The sequence below is a fragment of the Nestor notabilis genome, unplaced genomic scaffold, assembly GCF_000696875.1.
Source record: "Nestor notabilis isolate BGI_N333 unplaced genomic scaffold, ASM69687v1 scaffold19374, whole genome shotgun sequence".
In the NCBI taxonomy this organism is placed as follows: Eukaryota; Metazoa; Chordata; class Aves; order Psittaciformes; family Psittacidae; genus Nestor; species Nestor notabilis.
This window is the reverse complement of record NW_009924492.1, coordinates 280-620: the sequence shown is the minus strand read 5'-3', so window position 1 is coordinate 620 and position 341 is coordinate 280. Positions and strand designations below refer to the sequence as shown.

Below are 341 nucleotides of genomic sequence, written 5' to 3'. Positions count from 1 at the left end.
CTGGGGGAAGAGAACCCACTCCAGCACCCTAGGGACAGGCAGCACAAGCTCCCTACACAGCAGCCCTGGCACAGCACAGCACATCATCCCATCACCACGCACCCACATTCAGGACCCTCTGCGTAGACACATCTGGGAAAGGGGCAAGAAGGGATGCTTACCCAGGGAGATCAAAGACTCATAGTTCTCCTTCACCAGGTTATTGTACAGCTCTTTCTGCCACTCCTCCAAATTCTTCCACTCCTCCGCCGAGAAGTAGACAGCAATGTCAACAAACGTCACCGGCACCTGCAGGGAGAAGCCCCCGGCAGCTCAGCAGCACCCACTCCCCTGGGGCTCTG

At 57.5% G+C, this 341-nt stretch overlaps 1 protein-coding gene across 1 annotated transcript in view; it reads right to left on the bottom strand.

Annotated features, from left to right (window-relative positions):
* LOC104404250 (zinc finger protein 282-like) overlaps positions 1-341 on the bottom strand; it is a gene marked incomplete at its 3' end in the record, with an annotated part of 833 nt that overhangs the window by 284 nt on the left and 208 nt on the right. The window contains exon 2 of the mRNA XM_010012637.1: positions 162-311. Coding sequence (XP_010010939.1) covers positions 162-311 — 150 coding nt within the window. The remainder of the gene's footprint in view (positions 1-161; positions 312-341) is intronic.